Genomic DNA, 13,810 nt, shown 5'->3' with positions numbered 1-13,810 from the left:
TGTGAGATGATGTTAGAATAGGGTCACCATCCCATAAATGTAACTCAACCAGGCTGGCGTCAGGAAGTGCATCTGGCTATAAGAATTATGATCCAATAACTTTACAATTTGAAGCACATCTGGGGGTGAAATAAAAAATTGCTCTTAAACTGGTAGAAATATATAACTACTGTATGTATTTAATAATCTGCTAAAAAGGTCATAGGGCATTATAACATATTGTGAATACTTCCATCTATCCATTTTGCAGCCAATTTACCAATTTAGTAGTTGGTACCAATTGTTGTAGCACAGAGCACAAGGCAGGATATACCCCTGAAGAAGATGCCAGACCACTGCAGGCTCCTTACATGCACACACCCTTATTCACACAGAGCCAATTTTGAAGAACAAATTACCACATATATGGTGGGGGGGTTGTATCTGTATGAACTCAATGTAAATACAGGAAGAACAAACAAGTGTCACACAGATGTCAAAATCTGAAATTTGAACCTTGGACACTGGACTTGTGGGACAGTTAACCACTGCACTGCACAAACATTGCACTTTTTTAATCAGTTTTAAATAACAATGAAAAGAAAGCAGTAATGAGTGTTGAAGGACAGACTGGTATTGCTCATTTTGCCTTGCTTTGGGACATAGGTCCATTGTTTAAGAAGCAGCTGCCAGACACTCTTAACTTCAGCGCGAGTGTTAGTTCTCTTCACTGTGGCCCCTCTAATTATGCATCTTAGATTGATCAATCGCAATTTGATATCCAGAGATTTCACTTGACACTTGACCAGTGAAAAAAGACCATAACTACAATTGGCTACCATGATGGTCAAAAGTGAGATAAATAAGTAAAAGAGACCACACGAAAGTCACATGTTTGTATTGCTAAAGACAGAAGTCATAGAGGAGCTGTACTGTATGTTAAAACAGTGCAGACTATCTTTGAGCAAATCAAAAACACTTTCACAGTGCAGGTACTAGAAAATTAATGACTAGCTGAAGAACTTATCCATATGGACCACATTAACTGAAAGATCAGAATTCATAAGACATGTGCCTTCTTCTATAAGCGTGAAAATGTTCCACTAAGCAGAGAAATAAAATTCATAAGTTAGGTGCCTTTTTCTATACTTGTGAAAAATGTCAACTAAGAATAAATTTATGTTTTATATTGTTTGTGTGTTTGGGTTATTTGTTGAAAAATAGTCTATCACCACGTTCAACCACTAACAGAGAAATTTAAAGTTATTTAAAGAAGATTTTTGACAATTTATTAAATTTATTCATAAATTGTGCAGATCTCTTCATAGTAGTTCTGGCGTCCCAGCTGGAAGGTGAAACAGAGATTCCTTACACACCACCTCCCAATGAATAGAATTGAATTAACCAAGTTTGTGAATTTTATAAGCTTAATAATCAGACAGATGCTAAATAAAACTCTAATAATCTGGAAAAATGTCTAATTAGTAATGGTTTTGGCATCACCTATTGATTTTGTTGGGAACTGGCAGTGTACACCCAAAAGTTTAAATACATCAGCCACATTCACTTTTGCTTGTTAAGCATAAGGAGTGAAAAAAATTCCCACAACTGCTGAGAATGCATTAAGTTAAGTGCACCTATGGGATAACTATGCAAATACTACTTTAGAGCAGGGATTTTCAACCTTTTTGAAAATGCTTCCCCCATATTGTGCGTACTTTAGACTCGAGCCCCCCCCTTCCCCTCAACCACACAAAAAATACATCAGGATGTACACATAATAATATCTGCTGTCCACAATGCATACACTTCATAAAACAGGTTGTTTACATCCATCATATAATTTAAGCCAGGAACTTCCTTATTCAGTGGGATGGTTGAGCTTGTTTCTGACACACCGTCTTATGAATTCAGGATTCAATGCTGGACACAGCTAGTGTTAAATTGTCCTTCACTGTTAGTAAACGTTATTAGTACTGCTTTTGATGTACGATAGGATGGAAAATGTCTAATTGTGTTATCGGATAGTGGTATTTTCTCAATATCACTGGCAAACTTGTCTCTGTGCTAAGTTCTAGAAATCTCCATCGCTGCTGGATGAATTAGAGCAGGGATGGGCAAAGTCATTCCTGGAGGGCCGCAGTGGCTGCAGGGTTTGTTCCAATCCATTTGCTTAATCTGAAGCACTTATTGCTCAACACTTATGCTTCATTTTGGTTATTTCGCTCGTTAAGATTTTGAACCCTTATAGCTTATTTTAGTCTTAAACAACTGTTCCCTTGGTTTTTAGTGGCTTTTTATTAGCAATAAGATTCAGATGACAAAAGAAAGCAGCAGTTCTTAATTTAACTAATTTCCATTTGCACCTGTGTGTATTTATTATGCAGTACTTGGTTTAACTAAATACTTGGGAGGAAAGTTAAGAGAAAAAAATGAAAGACTGAGTATTACTCCTCCATTTTTGACTTCAAATCAGCAGCCACTGCGGCCCTCCAGGAATGACTTTGCCCACCCCTGAATTAGAGTCTCTGCACTTTAAGTGAAGCCGTCAGTGCTTTAACTGGTATTGTAGTTTGTTTTTGACTTGCCAACCCTGACTCTTTACGGCGAAAAAAGTCAGCAGGTTTATCTTTGAGGTTTAGGTGCTTCATGGTCAAGTGTCCTGTTAATTTAAGGGGGTTCAGACTGACATTTGCAAGTACCTCAGAACATATAACACATTGTGGACATTGTTAGCCATTTACAGTACTATGATACAAGCAAACCTATATTTTATGTACTGTTCATCATAGTTCCTTCGCTTGCTTCACTTTTGACAGAGTGCATTCTCTGTTCTGATGTTAATGCTGCATGTGATGCTGAAGGCTCATCATTGTTGGGTTCAGCAATAGATTCGTTGCCACTATCCTGATATCTTTGTTGCTGTCAGTTACATTAGTAGCATTTCTGCTGCCTACTTTTTTATTGTGGCCAGCCACTGTTTCATTTTTAACCATGAACTTTTTAGCCATCTACAGAGTTGTCCTTTGCTAGAAGCAGTACGCACAAACAAATGGTCACCAACGATCGCAAAACAGATAATGGTCATTGTTGTGAGATTTCCCCCAAGAGGCCAAATATTGAATTAATGACTTTGAAAGATAAATAAGATTTCACACTGAATTTTCAATCAAACTTTGCGCTCCAGTTGACATGTGTCCTTGCACCACTCGTAAGTCCACCCCATAGGTTGAAAATCCCTGTTCTAGCAGAACAGCTAGTCATTTTTCCAAATCTCAGTCTTCTAATGTTACTGCACAAGAACATTCTATTATTGCCACTTCTGGCATGTGAACTCTTTTGCTATCTTACCTTGTGATTTTAAACTTGTATCCACCAGGAAAGGAACTCTTATGTCCAACTATAACAGCGCAGTGTTCTTCACAGAATTTTTTTTAGCAGCTCACACGGTAATGAAAACCTTGTAGTACTCATAGTGACTACGTAGCATAAAATCTTATATTAATTCTTCTCTGCTTCTTAGTAGCTCAGTTGTCTGCAGTTCTTAGGCCAGGACTCTCCAGATAAATGAGCATAAATGAGTATCAAGTTATTTAGTGTGTTCTGATTCATCTAATGGTGGAACTTTTAATTCCCAGAAGGGTTTTATTCTTTTTAGTGCAGAAAGTTCTGTTTCACATTCAGCTGTGGTCACAAGTTTGACCAGTCCAACAGCAGCCATTTCAATTTAGTTTGGAAAAGACACTTTGGGTTCAGATGTTATGGTTAATGTAGTATAGTTTTGGATCTAAATTTTAATAGGAATGTCCTTTAGTAATTTTTGATGAAACTCCAAACTCTTTTGTACAGCCTTAGTTTAAAACTGCTGGAATGCCATATTTAATAATCAAAGAAATCTCAGCAGCCTCACTTTGGCCTTTGCTTCTGCACTGAAAAGTGTTACAAATCAAGAAATGATTAGGTTGGTATCAACTATGCCTATGTTTTATAAATAAATAGAATGCAAATTTGACTGATTCAGTCACTCACTAACTCAACAAAAATACTATTTAGTTAAAAATAACGAATAATGAAACTTGAAAGATTGTACATCTAGGGCAGTAGGTATCCACTAAGAAATGTCATATTCCAAAATAGCAAAGGTCAAACGAAATACCATAAAATCTCAAAACCATTTTGACTGATGTGTTTAAAATTTGGTGACATTGTAGAAAGAAAAGAAAATTAGCCAACCTCTCTGTTTTCTTTTTTTTTTTTTCTGGGGAATATTTGTCAATAATGACACTATCCTGACCGAGTACTCTATGGTAAAGTTCTGTATACTTCTGGCAAAACCTTTAAGGCAAAGAGTAGCACTTGAACCAGCAGAGTATAATTACAGCCCATAATACTGAGGTCAGTTACCTAATGCCCTCAACATTGTCACAAAATGTCTGGTTACATTATGGTTAAGATTAAGGTTGTGGGAGGGTTATCTGACGCATTTCACAACTGATGCTGTGGACATTACATGACATATGTCATGTATATTGTGGGCATGCCAGTGTATGCAATTGAAGGTCTCCAGCAGAAGCAAAAAGCAGTGTGGACAAGCAACACTACTGACCAGTAGGCTTCATTGACAAGTGAAGAAGGGTAAGGGTCTTAGACAGTAAAAAGATAGAGCATTGAGCTAAGGTGGAAGGACAGAGGATCGTTCTGCTAAAATTTGTTGTTTCCATACATAGCGTCTGTTTCAAGTTGTATATTGGTTATGATCAATTCAAGTTTAATACCTTTTGCTTGACAATATTCCACACTGTATAATACATGTAAAGGTAAATGGAAATTCTTTATTTTATTGTCTGTTATTTTGTGAATATTGTGTGGATTTGGAAATTAGCCATCAAATTGTCTAATTTGTTGATAGACCGTGGGTACGATAAAGGTTTTCTGAAATAACACAAAAGGCAACAATTATGATGATGTTGTAATGTATTTGAATTATATGTAAAAATCCCTCAACTTGCAAATTGTTAGTTGCATCAGAAATTTTTAAAAGCTTATTTGAAGTGTACAGAAATGGTTTATTATTTGCTTAATTTGGAGTAAACAGATAAAAGATTGCGTTTCAGAGGAGCTTTATGAGTTAATTTACAAACCTATTGCTACTATTGGTCTTACTCAAACTCAAAATTGTTTACACCAAACATTGCAATCAAGTTCATTCTGTTGCATATCTGATGTGACCAAATTATATAAAAACTGCATACCAAATAAGACAGGGAAATGTTTGCACCATACTATATATACATACAAAATCTGACAAAATCAATTTTTAAAACCTGTTGCTAAATATGTAGAAAAAACCCCGAAGGGAACTGTTATGTATACATCTTCATTTGTAAATGTTATTATATGGTAAAGGAAATAGTTATGTGCGCATGTGTAATATAAATAAGGGGGTGTGGAGTTTAGAGCAGTGTGTGTGAAGGAAGCAATAGAGAGCAAATAGAGTTTGATTCAGTTTGTAAAATAAAGTGTTCCTGTTGTTCATCACCCTGTGGAATCTGTTTGTTTTAAAACGTATACAGAAAATACGGATATATAACAAATTGGCGACGAGACGGGTCCAGAGAACTCAACGCAAAAGCAACAATGGCTCAAATAGGAAAAATATATGAATACGAAGAATCGAAGGAGGACTTCAGTTCTTACCTGGAACGGTTGGAGCTCTGGATGACAGCAAACGACATGCCAGAGGATAAGAAGGTCTGTGCTTTTCTGTCTTTTATAGGCGCAAAGACCTATGGCTTGTTAAAGAATTTAGTTGTGCCAGCTACTCCAAGTACAAAGACGTACTCGGAGCTGAAAGAAGCGCTGTTAGCACATTACAAACCGCAGCTTTTGATTATAGCGGAATGGTTCCGTTTTTCTAAACGAAACCAGCGCGAAAAGGAAAGTATCGCAGAATATGTTGTGGCCTTGAAACAGTTGTCAGCGAGTTGTAATTTCGGGACTTTTCTGGAAGAAGCGCTGCGAGATAAGTTAGTATGTGGCATACACTGTGAAGAAATACAGAAAGAACTTTTGTCGCAAGTAGACTTAACTTTTCATAAGGCTTGTAAAACGGCGCTAGCTATGGAACTTGCTGCTAAAAACTCGAAGGAACTGGCTTGCAAATCCACCTTGCAAACGGAGTTGGTGCGGAATGTGTATCGCTCAGGAGAACAGTCTTCTCAAAAAGAATATCGCCCCATGTCATTTAAAAAGAAAACGGCATTAAGTTACAACGGAAGGGGAGGGGAGGACTTTAATAAGGACAACAAATGTTATCGCTGTGGAGGCAAGCATGATGCTCAGATGTGTAAGTTCAAAAACGAAAAATGCTTCTCCTGCTCTAAAACAGGTCATTGCGCCCACGTGTGCAGAAACAAAACCGAGAATAAAGGTGCAGCAAACTGTTTTTTAAAGAGGAAGAAATTGATCTTAGTGACAGTGACTTAGGAGTCTGCACGGTGTTCACAGCTAGTGAAAAAGTTGAAGAAATACATGTAGAAGTGATGCTGGAAGGAAAAAACATAGTAATGCAAGTGGATACTGGAGCCACTGTTTCTATAATATCAGAGACATGGTGTAAAACGTTTATGCCACATAAGCAACTGGAAGAAACGTTTATGGATTTAAGAACATATTCAGAAGAAAGAATTGTGCTGATAGGTAAGACAGATGTGGAAGTAAAATACAAGGAGCAGTCAGTAGTGCTTCCGGTGGTTGTTACTAAAGGAAGTAAGGCAGCGCTGCTGGGGCGAAATTGGTTGAAAGTTCTTAAATTAGACTGGGCCAGTCTTTTTCAAATTAAAAGTCTTGAACCACTGTCACTAAAGGAGGTTTTGGTTAAACACAAAAAGATATTTGAAGTAGGGCTAGGGACAATCAAAAATTTCAAAGCACAAATTAAAATGAAGCCGGATATTAGTCCTAAGTTCCATAAAGCAAGGCCTGTGCCATATTCACTTAAACAAGCTGTTGAACTTGAACAGGATAGATTAGAGAAGGCTGGAATAATTTCTAAAATTGAAAGCAGCAATTGGGCTGCCCCAATCGTAGTGGTACCAAAAGGTGATCAGTCACTCAGAATATGTGGTGACTATAAAATTACAGTAAATCAAAGTATAGAAGAGGAACAGTACCCACTGCCTACAGCAGAAGATTTGGTTGCTACTCTTGCTGGGGGTAGGCTGTTTACCAAATTAGACTTGTCGCATGCTTACCAACAGTTAGAGCTGGATGAGAAGTCAAAACAATACCTGGTGGTCAACACCCATAAGGGTTTATACTGCTACAACAGATTGTCATATGGAGTTTCCAGTGCACCTGCCATTTTTCAGTTGGTAATGGACCAGATTTTACAAGGATTAGAACATGTCACATGTTTTCTGGATGACATCCTAATTACTGCTAAAACAGCACAGCAGCATTTACAGATTTTGGATGCAGTGTTGTCAAGGCTGGAACAATATGGAATTAGAGTGAAACAGGCAAAGTGTAGTTTTATGCAAGAAAGTGTGGAGTATTTGGGGCACCAAATTGACAAGGATGGCTTGCACCCAACAAAAGAAAAGGTGAGTGCCATCCTTGAAGCTCCTGAACCCAAAAATATTGGAGAGCTAAGATCATTTTTAGGCCTACTCAATTATTATGGAAGGTTTCTGGCTAGATTGTCTACAGTATTACAGCCACTTCATGAGTTGTTACAAAATGATAAGACATGGGACTGGTCTTCAAAGTGCAAAGCAGCCTTCAATCAATGTAAATAAATGCTGGCCACTAGTAGAGTACTGGCCCATTATGATACCCAAAAGCCCTTATTTTTAGCATGTGACGCCTCACCATATGGTGTGGGAGCTGTGATATCACATGTAGAAAATGGCGAAGAGAGGCTTATAGCCTTTGCATCAAGAACATTAAGCTCTAGTGAGAAAAACTATGCCCAAATCGAAAAAGAGGCATTAGCTTTGATTTTTGGGGTAAAAAAAATTCACAAATATTTATATGGCCGAAGGTTCACATTGCTCACAGACCACAAACCTCTGTTGTCGATTCTAGGTCCTAAAACAGCAGTACCTACCTTAGCTGCTGCTAGAATGCAGAGGTGGTCTGTCATTCTGTCTGCATATAACTATGACATTCAGTACAGAAAATCTGCAAAACATAGCAATGCTGATGCTTTGTCAAGATGACCTCAGCAGCAAAGGGAAAACGTAGATGCAGACACTGCAGACATTTGGACATTGTCTAACACAAATGAGCTTCCTGTATTGATATTGCAAAAGAAACCAAACATGATCCAATATTAAGTGCTTGATTTAACTTTAAATGGGTGCCCAGATAAGGTGCAAAATTTGCTGTTGCAACCTTTTTTTATTTGGAGGCATCAACTCTCAACTGAGCAAGGATGTGTACTTTGGGGTCACAGAGTAATTATAACACCTAAGTATCGTGAGCAGTTACTTAAAGAATTGCATGAATCACACCTGGGAATGTGCAGAATGAAAGCTTTAGCACGAAGCTATTTATGGTGGCCAAATATGGACAGTGAAATTGAAAAAAAAGTACATCAATGTGATGCATGTTGTGAAGTACGTAACCAGCCACCACCTGCCCCTTTGCACTATTGGAAATGGCCTACTAGAGTATGGCAGAGAGTTCATGTGGACTTTGCTGAGAAAGACCAACAGTATTTTCTAGTCCTTATTTATAGCCATTCTAAGTGGCTTGAGGTTTTCCCTCTAACTAGGCTAACAACAACCCTGACAATTGAAACTTTGAGAATATTATTTGCAGCATATGGAATTCCGGAAGAGCTGGTATCGGACAATGGACCATAGTTTGTATCAGAAGAAATTAGGAGATTTATACAATCAAATAGCATTAAACACACTTTGATTCCTCCATACCATGCAGCTACAAATGGTGCAGCTGAACGAAGTGTACACATTTTGAAAAGGGCACTTGAAAAGGATGTGTTGGAAGGTGCCAAGACACACAGATGTTTATCTCTATCACACCGTTTAGCAAACTTTCTGATAATGTATAGAAGCACTCCTCATTCAGTCACGGGTCATTCACCTGCAGAACTGTTTTTAAAAAGAGAAATTAAACTAGACTCTCCCTGCTAAAACCAAACATGGAACAAACAATAACACATAAACAAAACCATGAAAAACACATTCATGACAAATCCGGATGTATGGAACATCACATCTCAGAGAATGATGCAGTTTGGGTAAAAAACTGGAAAGGGGGGAAAGAAAAATGGATTAGAGGAAATGTTTGCAGAAAACAAGGGCCAAGGAGTTTTGTAGTCAACGTAAATGGGGAACTTAGACGAGTCCACTTGAATCATCCAAGGAAAGCTGAAGCCAGTGTGGCAAATAGTGGAAACGTGGAACCCATGATTTTAAGTTCACCACTTTCATTAGATGGACTAAAAGCAGTTACCTCAGGAACTCAAAGTAGCCAAAGCAGCTCAGTTATGATAGATGCTTCCAAGGTACACAACACTGAGAACACCCCTCTGGACAGTGTTCATTTAGATGAAGGGAATGCACCAATTCCTGAAATGGAAGAAGCAGATTCTTCTGCATTTTTAAAAGAGAAGCGCTATCCATTTAGGGAGAGAAGGCCTCCACAAAGACTCAGTTATTAAGAAGCTGACTTAATACATTGAGGTTTTGATAGGAATTCAGTTCTCAGGATAAGGGCAAAATAATTCCTTGAACTGTGGGTTAAGGACTGGGGGCAACAGTTTTCATCCTGTATTCTGTCTGTATAATACCTCTGTGTAAAATTTGAGGTGGAATGTGAACAGAATATAGAATATGTTTAAAAAAAAAAAATACCTGTTAAACTTAAGGGGGAGGAGTGTTATGTATACATCTTCATTTGTAAATGTTATTATATGGTAAAGGAAATGGTTATGTGCGCATGTGTAATATAAATAAGGGGGTGTGCAGTTTAGAGCAGTGTGTGTGAAAGAAGCAATAGAGAGGCACGTGTGTGAGAAGGATAATAGTGTTTGCGGTTGGTTCAGTTTGTAAAATAAAGTGTTCCTGTTGTTAATCACCCTGTAAAAATCTGTTTGTGTTAAAACTTAACACAACTTAAACGGATATATAACAGAAACAAACTTGCAGTTGCTACAATACAGGCAGAAATATTCAGAAACTCACTGAGCTGCTGTTACTAAATATACCTCAAAACATATTATTATGAACAGAACACTTCTGTTCAACATGCAGAGCAAAATATATATATATTTGCCTTGGCTCAAAAATTGCAATAATGGGTTTAATTATAATTCACATTTATTAAGAATCTATTAAAGAAATTTTATAGAACCCATGAATGTTAAATATCAATGTGGTTGTGCATTGAAATAAATGGACCAATCAACCACCTGGAATGTATTATAAATGTGGGAAAATGAAATTATCACGTTATGAAAACTTACCACAGCATATTAAAAGTGGAGCATTTGGTTTACTTCTGGACTCAGAACATTTTCTCAATGCTCTAAGAAAATATTGTACAATAATATGTTTCAAATTACATCATTTGGCCCAAAAAGAATAATCAAAGGCAAGTTTAAAGTACCAAGACAGGTGTATAACCATTGCCTTAGAAAATTTACAGGAATAAGCCAGGTAACATAGCTGCATAAACTAATGTCTTGCATGTGATAACATTAGCAACAATAAAACTGAACCTGAACCACTGCACACAAGTAAATGTGGATTGATTGTGAGACTTTGGGCCATACAAAAATAAATTGTATTTTATTCTTCTGCTGATTTAATAACCATGGCTCGACCCTGCATTCACTTATTACTATGAAGGTGTACAATAAACTGAGTATCAGAATAGCCACTTGGGGATTTCTACTTATTCTAAAGTACAATGGAAGTTCTATAAGTAACACTAAAAGGTGCATAACAACAGACACTGTGAAGTCAGTGATAATTCCTCAAGAGCCTTTATGTTGAAGGGGGATTGCCATACACAGTGTAGTACTTCTCAGTGTGCAGACTAGAAATCAAATGGATTCTCTATACAAAGTTCCACAATCTTAATTCTTCAAAATCATATACGTTACATTGTCCTGTTTTTTATTTTGTTTTAACCTCAGGTATACACGCGGATATATGTAACAGTTTTACATTAAATAATATACTGCTCAAAAGAATTAAAGGAACACTTTTTAATCAGAGTATAGCATAAAGTCAATGAAACTTATGGGATATTAATCTGGTCAGTTAAGTAGCAGAGGGGGTTGTTAATCAGTTTCAGCTGCTGTGGTGTTAATGACATTAACAACAGATGCACTAGCGGGGCAACAATGAGATGACCCCCAAAACAGGAATGGTTTAACAGGTGGAGGCCACTGACATTTTTCCCTCCTCATCTTTTCTGACTGTTTCTTCACTAGTTTTGCATTTGGCTACAGTCAGTGTCACTACTGGTAGCATGAGGCGATACCTGGACCCTACAGAGGTTGCACAGGTAGTCCAACTTCTCCAGGATGGCACATCAATACGTGTCATTGCCAGAAGGTTTGCTGTGTCTCCCTGCACAGTCTCAAGGGCATGGAGGAGATTCTAGGAGACAAGCAGTTACTCTAGGAGAGCTGGAGAGGGCCATAGAAGGTCCATAACCCATCAGCAGGACCAGTATCTGCTCCTTTGGGCAAGGAGGAACAGGATGAGCACTGCCAGAGCCCTACAAAATGACCTCCAGCAGGCCACTGGTGTGAATGTCTCTGACCAAACAACCAGAAAGACTTCATGAGGGTGACCCAAGGGCCCCATGTCCTCTAATGGGCCCTGAGCTCACTGCCCAGCAGCATGCAGCTCGATTGGCATTCGCCATAGAATACCAGAATTGGCAGATGCACCACTGGTGCCCTGTGCTTTTACAGATGAGAGCAGGTTCACCCTGAGCACGTGACAGAAGTGAAAGGGTCTGGAGAAGCCATGGAGAACATTATGCTGCCTGTAACATCATTCAGCATGAGCAGTTTGGTGGTGGGTTAATGATTGTCTGGGGAGGCATATCCATGGAGGGTGACACAGACCGCTACAGGCTTGACAAAGGCACCTTGGCTGCCATTAGGTATCAGGATAAAATCCTTGGACCCATTGTCAGACCCTATGCTGGTACAGTGGCTCCTGGTGCACGACAATTCCTGGCCTCATGTGGTGAGAGTATACAGGCAGTTCCTGGAGGATGAAGGAATTGATACCATTGACTGGCCACCACACTTTCCTGACCTAAATCCAATAGAACACCTCTGGGACATTATGTTTTGGTCCCTCCAATGCCACCAGGTTGCACCTCAGACTGTCCAGGAGCTCAGTGATGCCCTGGTCCAGATCTGGGAGGAGATCCCCCACAACACCATCTGTCATCTCATTAGAAGCATTCACCGATGTTGTCAGGCATGTATACAAGAACACAGGGGCCATACAAAGTGCTGCGTACAATTTTGAGTTGCTGCAATTAAATTTTGGCAAAATGGACTAGCCTGCCACATAATTTTTCACTCTGATTTTTGGGCGCCTTTGAATTCAGGGCTCTGTAGGTTGATCATTTTCATTTCTATCAAACGATGTGGCATCCGTTCGTTCCTAACACATTACCCAGTCTATATCAGTATAGATATCCAGGAGGATTTCTTTTTCCCATTGAGATCTAATGTGTTTTCAAAGTGTTCCTTTGTAACCTGTGACGCTCAGACATTAATTATTGTTGTAACACAACAAATTTGAGAAATCATTTATCCCTACGTCACCCATAAATAAAATCTAATGTGAACTTCCCCTTGGGATTAATAAAGTATCTATCTATCTATCTCAGTCAATATCCAATTAAATTGAGCCTAAACAAACAACACTAGAGATGACCGGTAGCTCTAAGCTTCAATTTAATTTGTCTCATGCCCAAAATATAACAGAATCTATAGGTTGTTGAAAACGAGGGCTTTTGAGAAATAATGCAGGTTTTTGAACTACGGTATGCTATACCAACTATTAATCAATTGAGTAGTTATTGTACCTAGGCTTTACAAAGCTCTTAAGCAAAGCATTGTCATGTCTGTCAGGTCAGTGGAGAGAGTAGCCGTAACTTGCTGAACATCCAGGGCAGCAGATTCCTACATAACAATCACACATTAAAAACAACCGGGCACCGGTGGTGGATGTGTTACAGACAAACAAGCTGCATCTATTCTCAAAAATAATTGTAGAGGACTTTAAATCAGACACTGAGATAGAAGCAGCTATACTGCATATGAGGATCAAATACCTCTAAACATAAGACTCTTGTTGTGTGCTTAAAGAGATTGCAATCTAAGTTTAATGTAATGTCACTTCTCAGACAGAAACAAGAGATTATATTTGAAAATAACCACATTCGTATTTTTCCTGATTTCTCACTCTCAACAGCTTCTAAACGTGCCTCTTTCTACAACATTAAACAGCGGTTACAGAAAGCCGATATCAGATACAGCCTCTTGTATCCTGCCAAATTGAAAGTGGATATTCAAGATAAGTATTACATCTTTACCACTATGGAGGAAGCAGAAAAAGAGCTAGCTGAGTGGATAATTTCTTATAAAATCCGACAGGGCAGCCATCACGGCCTGCTGCTTTCTCACTCTGAAGTGACTTTATAGCATCTAGTAATTCTGATAGTGCCAAAGGTTTATCCAGTTCCTCTGCACTAAGAGTATCTATTTGTGGCATCTATAATGTGATAATGCATCCAGACATGCATTAGATTGTGTGTTGTC

The 13,810-nt window shown here is 38.3% G+C and overlaps 1 protein-coding gene across 1 annotated transcript; it reads left to right on the top strand.

Annotated features, from left to right (window-relative positions):
• The first annotated feature begins 6,545 nt into the window (after positions 1 to 6,545).
• On the top strand, positions 6,546 to 7,778 carry LOC120534544 (uncharacterized protein K02A2.6-like). Its single transcript, XM_039762141.1, has one exon. The coding sequence runs from the start codon at positions 6,546 to 6,548 to the stop codon at positions 7,776 to 7,778; it is 1,233 nt and encodes a 410-aa protein (XP_039618075.1).
• The last annotated feature ends 6,032 nt before the right edge of the window (positions 7,779 to 13,810 follow it).

Source organism: Polypterus senegalus, chromosome 8 (genome assembly GCF_016835505.1).
Source record: "Polypterus senegalus isolate Bchr_013 chromosome 8, ASM1683550v1, whole genome shotgun sequence".
NCBI lineage: Eukaryota > Metazoa > Chordata > Cladistia > Polypteriformes > Polypteridae > Polypterus > Polypterus senegalus.
This window is presented reverse-complemented; position numbering and strand designations above follow the sequence as displayed.